Below are 5,176 nucleotides of genomic sequence, written 5' to 3' on the forward strand. Positions count from 1 at the left end.
GCATGAATTTTAGCGCATCTTAGTCGATCTTGGCGATTGAAACAGCATTTAAAAATTGGTGGGAAAAAAGCAGATGAGGATAAGCCCCAATTTCCCCTCCCTTTTTCTCCGTGAAACCGGCCGATGCATAACACTCCTAAGCATTTCCACCCCTCCCCCCAGTCCTTCGCCATGTGAAATACCCGACTAACGTCGCGCCTAGGCATATGCATTTGAATTCTTACAGTAAGGCCGGGTAATAAATTGTGTGTAGTATAACGGCTCAGGAACGGATAACCGGCTACCGCTCTCATTGACAGACAAAAAGAGATTAGGCTAGTGTCGATTGCGCAGTCACTTTGCATAAAGGGAAATTACGTCCTTCCCACTTCGGGGGATTCAAGTTTGGATTAATAAGAATGTCAAAAGGTTGCTTCCAGAAGCAGGCTAGTTCCGGAGTCTGCGGCAGCTGAACTCGACAGTAGAGCTGAAATGCCAATGAAAGCGACATATGAGGAACATGAGAAACTCAGCCTTGAAGGTTGGGGCTAAAACCCGTGCACGGTGCTTGGAACCCCCTTTCTGTACGTGGGTCTTCACTGTATCTCTCTTTATTGGCGTAGAATGTGATCGATGCAGGGTGCTGGGGGGTCCGCGGTATTCCGTCAAGCCGTACCCGTAGTTCCCTTGTAATTTTGGTCGGAAAGTGTGCCGTGGAGATATACGAACCACTTCCCCCTGGATCCTTTGGCTCGATGTAACACCGTTGTGATTTGGGCTGGTCATTTTCAGTTTTCCATGCAGGCTAAACCCGATGAAGTAACAGCACTGTGACTTTTCGTGAAGCATAATCACCCTTCAAACGCGGCCATAGTCGATAGTCATAGTAAATTACCTCGGAGCACAATCAGCCGACTAGTTACTCGTTCGGGAGTCACGTTCACCATGGTAAAAGAGTTGCAGATGGCATTGCCACGTTGGCCTGCGGCACCCCTTGCTTCCTGCAGCCTGTCTCTTCACCTCCAGAACTAGCTTTCTTGTTCCCCGAGCTTATTCGTAGGATTCTGAAGCCTGAGTACCTACGGAACTCACTATCGACAAATCGCCCTCCGTGCTCCGTTCACAATTAAGACAATATCAAGCGACGCTCGGCCCCGCGCCCGTTGTGCCACTAGGCGCCAATGGCACGAGGGGAGGGGGACGGGTGAAAGCCACAATCTAGACGATCGTCCCTATAGTCCGCGGACTTAAAAGGCGCAAGGTAAATTGATGTGGTAGCTTCTTGGCAGATGTCGCGTCCACGGAAAGGCTAAAATGAATCAAGAATATACCTGATTTCTCTGTTACATATTCGCATATATACTCTGATGATCTGATCTTCCAGGATTTGCCACCAAATTAAAGTTGTCATACCCTTGTCTCTCACCCATGCGGATATCGGCCACCGTGCTTAGTTTGCGATGATCGACCCCAGGGCTGTTCAACGGTTCTTCCCTGACGAATCACCCACTTAAGCAATGTTTACTGTAGGGATCCTATATACTGTAATATATCCCTTTTGTAAGCCTGTCATTCCATCCCTCGGACTCGATCCTATTGGGGAAAGAAAGAAACCAAAACCAACATTCTCCGCACTCCGGATCGCCCTAAGAGGGATGCGTTTCGATTCACGGGAGATCCCTCCGAGGGGCAATGATTAACCGGGGCAAATACCTTCAACGGCCGTCTCCGACCCTCCTTTGCCTACGAGTAAAACATTCAAGAGCCATGGGAAGCAACATTGAGAACGGCCCCACCACCCGGATCCGAGGATGGAGCTTCGAACGTGGAGTCGACTACCGAGCCCGATATTTTTAGGCGAACAGTCCAGAGCGAAGTGGATGCCTAAAGGCCGTTGCAAGTGTGGAAATGATAGTCGCATTACTAGCGTTACTAGAGCCGAAGGTAGATCCCGTCCAATGGAATCCGTCGTGATAGCGTATACGGTATATGGTCACAGTATATGGGTTTCAGGCCTCTCACACCGAATCTTCTAAAGCAAACCCAAAACCTATGTAAACCTAACTTGCTTCTCACCGTAGAGAAACTTTGTGAGCCATCCACGCGAAACAGTGTTAGGCTGCAGTACGGGCGCAGTAGCGTGTCGCGTGGCCGGAGTTAGTTAAAATTGTTTCAGAATCGCGACCAGATTGGGAGGGGCTGTTATTTCCCCCGACCTAAGGTCCAGGTCTGTCCAAGAGCGTGCTTCCCCTCCGGAATATGGGGCAAAGTGGAAAGATGAGATGATGATCGCTGCAGAGAAGGTGGGGAGACAAACACACCGTTCCTATACTTAGGGAATTATAATGCAGCCCGTTGACCTAGGTTCTAAAACCCGAGCCGAACGTGAAACGGGTGATCGTAGCCTCGTGTCCTTGATACCGATCGCATAGGGAAATTGACATGTACATACATGTACATTGTTGTACTGGAATTATCCAATTGTCTGCTCTGCAGTCCCGTACCCTACGTCAGACCACCTGAGCAAAACACGCCTAGTCCCTAGTTAATAGCCACCATAATCCTAGCCCATATGAATCGGTGCTCATCTCGGGCCCATTGGCAATGACACCATCGGACGGAGACTAAATGTGTCAAAGAGGCGGAAGCAGGGGGTCGCGCGTTTGCGTTTGCCCCCATGTGCCACGGCGATCATAGACATGTTTGGGATAGTCGCACATTAGAAACAAAGAAACTTGATTTTATTATTTTTTTTCTCCCCTTCGTATCTCGTATGGCAGCTGAGAAGATTCAATTGCGTCGAATATCGCTTATTTCGTCATGATCGGCGAGTTTCTTGCTTGTCCACTGTCAGCACTATATCCCAATACCCATGCTATACGGAGTTTTACTGGTAGGCTCTACTATCCATGGCTTACAGGCTAAACATCCATGGATCAAGAGGACACGGATCAATCCCGACAAGCGAGCGGAAATCCCCAAGCTCCAAGCTCACCCACCCACCAGTCCACCAGCCCCATACGTGGATCCGGACCGAGAGACAAGCTCTCCATCCATTCAATCTATCTCAGTGGCCAAAGGCCTTGTTCGGGAGATCTCTCTGGATCTTCGTTGGCTTATTCCCCCCAGTGAAATTCAGCCGTTCCAGCCCTCGCCACAGACATCAGACCAGGACTTGGACATGACTCGCGCAATCTCTTGAGTTACAATTCAACAGTTCTTGATTGCAACACTACTTGTGTACATGTATTATACCCGTCCACTCACATCCACCTTACCCAAGTATCTACATCATACCTTGGGTCAACCCCTCAAATCAAATCAAACCTACCGTAGATCACAGATCGAGATGTCATCACCAACCATGGATACTTGCAGTGATAGTCAACATAAAGTCTATCACCTCTACCGGATTTCGGGACGGGCTGTCTAGACTTGTTTCTTGTTTCTCGTTTCTTGATGTAGTCTCTAGTCTCTGGTCTCTTGTATACACGCGGCGCAGTCAATTAAATGCCGCATAGCAACTAGTCCCCAAGCCGAGACGAGACGAAGAGGGGGCGGGGGAAGTAGGGAAAGCCAAACCTTTACTTTTCCATACATCATCGGTCTGGCCCGATATTGCCTATTCCCTATTAAGTCAATAGTGCTGCTGCATTATATGCATTAGGAGCTGATACCCTTGTAACCCTACTAACTTACCACAACCACGACTACTCCTTACAGAACACCCATACACGTACCCATGAGACTTTCAGGGTGGGTGCTGGGATAAAATAAACATGTTATAGCGTCTGTCGCCAGGGGACGAGCGCTTATCCAGACGTCACAAGTGCCAAAAAGCCAAGGCTTCTGTGCATGTACGTGGACATGTATCATGCGATCCTCCACGCACAATTTATGTCCAACATATGCTCAAATAGATAATATAAAATATATAGAAAATAATTCACGCGGGCAAATTGCGAGGTGGTAGCAGGGGCGGTGCTCACACATGAAAAGTGTGTCGTACAAGCCTCGAGCAGGGGGGTAAGTTCTCGTATATTGCACGCTGTACAGTAAGCAGTACTAGTTAGCGAGAGAGCCCATCCCATTCCGGGCATCTCCATGTACATGTATAAAGTTACTGTACAAGTGACAAGTTAGAGAGAGCTTTTGATAGGGTGCAGAGGACGGAGTCCGGTATATACGTGTACTGCATTTGCATGCCTCTAATATCACCCTATCTCGTCACATCTTATATTTCTTTATTTCTTATGTAATATCTCGCACTGTTCCATTTTCATGCCTGATATTCCGCAAGAGAAGCACCGGTGAATACTGTCGAACCGACGAGACAGATTTCCAAAATGTTTGCTGGGCGTGGCGTGTGTCTAGATCCTGCAGCCACTATGCAACTACCATACAGGACACGCCAGTGTGTGATTTCCACCCCTTTTCCTCTTTTTATTTTCTGCTTCTTTTGAGTCATGGGCTCTATGCTTTTTTTCCCTTTTGGGTTCCGGGTCGATCACGCGTGATCACGGGGCTTGGGCTTGGGATGGACACCAGGACTTAGGCGCTGTTGGATAATTTCCGGGATGGCGGTTATAGCAAACGAAATGGAAATAAGGAAAAGAAATTAAGTAAATAGAAAAAAGGAAAAATCATTGTTTGTTCAAGCCAATTGCATTTTGGGGGGTGGCATTTCGAAGTTCCCCCTTCCGTTTGTTTTCTCAGCTCTATTTTATTTGCTGTCCTCTTTTTGGGGGCGCTTGTGTATCGAGTTAGACTGATTATTTGGCTGTGTCTATCGCCGTGGGCTGTACACACATACCCAACGGTCAACAATCAACATAGAGTAGATAGGTCCAGTCTACTCCGTACTAGTAACGTCTTTCTTCATTTTTCTTTCTGAAAAGGGTAAATGCAAAAGATAAAATAAAATGCGATGCAATGACTCAATCTGCAGAAGTACTAAACGCCCATACCTATTTAAGTGCCGTGAGAGGTCCTTCAAACGTCACACAAAAGCTGAAGGGCAGTGCCAGCTGTCTTGATTCGCGGAAACATGCCATGCCCACGCCAATGCCGATATACCCAATATAACAGGACCAATAAAGCAGGACACGGAGTTGGTCCCATGTTGATTCTACTAGGCTCTACGGTACGTGGGCAGACGCAGCCGCAGCTGCGGACGCGGATGCCTAGTGCCTGGAGA

The 5,176-nt window shown here is 48.0% G+C and overlaps 1 protein-coding gene across 1 annotated transcript; it reads left to right on the forward strand.

Annotated features, from left to right (window-relative positions):
• Window positions 1-2,830: 2,830 nt before the first annotated feature.
• Window positions 2,831-3,181, forward strand: N7446_009700 (uncharacterized protein; the record flags this gene model as incomplete). Its single annotated transcript, XM_058518445.1, has 1 exon — window positions 2,831-3,181. Exon 1 carries the CDS (start codon window positions 2,852-2,854, stop codon window positions 3,179-3,181), a length of 330 nt encoding a protein of 109 aa, XP_058369233.1. The 5' UTR covers window positions 2,831-2,851.
• Window positions 3,182-5,176: the final 1,995 nt, after the last annotated feature.

The sequence above is a fragment of the Penicillium canescens genome, assembly GCF_028828765.1.
Source record: "Penicillium canescens strain IBT 15451 chromosome Unknown utg000006l_segment0_segment0, whole genome shotgun sequence".
In the NCBI taxonomy this organism is placed as follows: domain Eukaryota; kingdom Fungi; phylum Ascomycota; class Eurotiomycetes; order Eurotiales; family Aspergillaceae; genus Penicillium; species Penicillium canescens.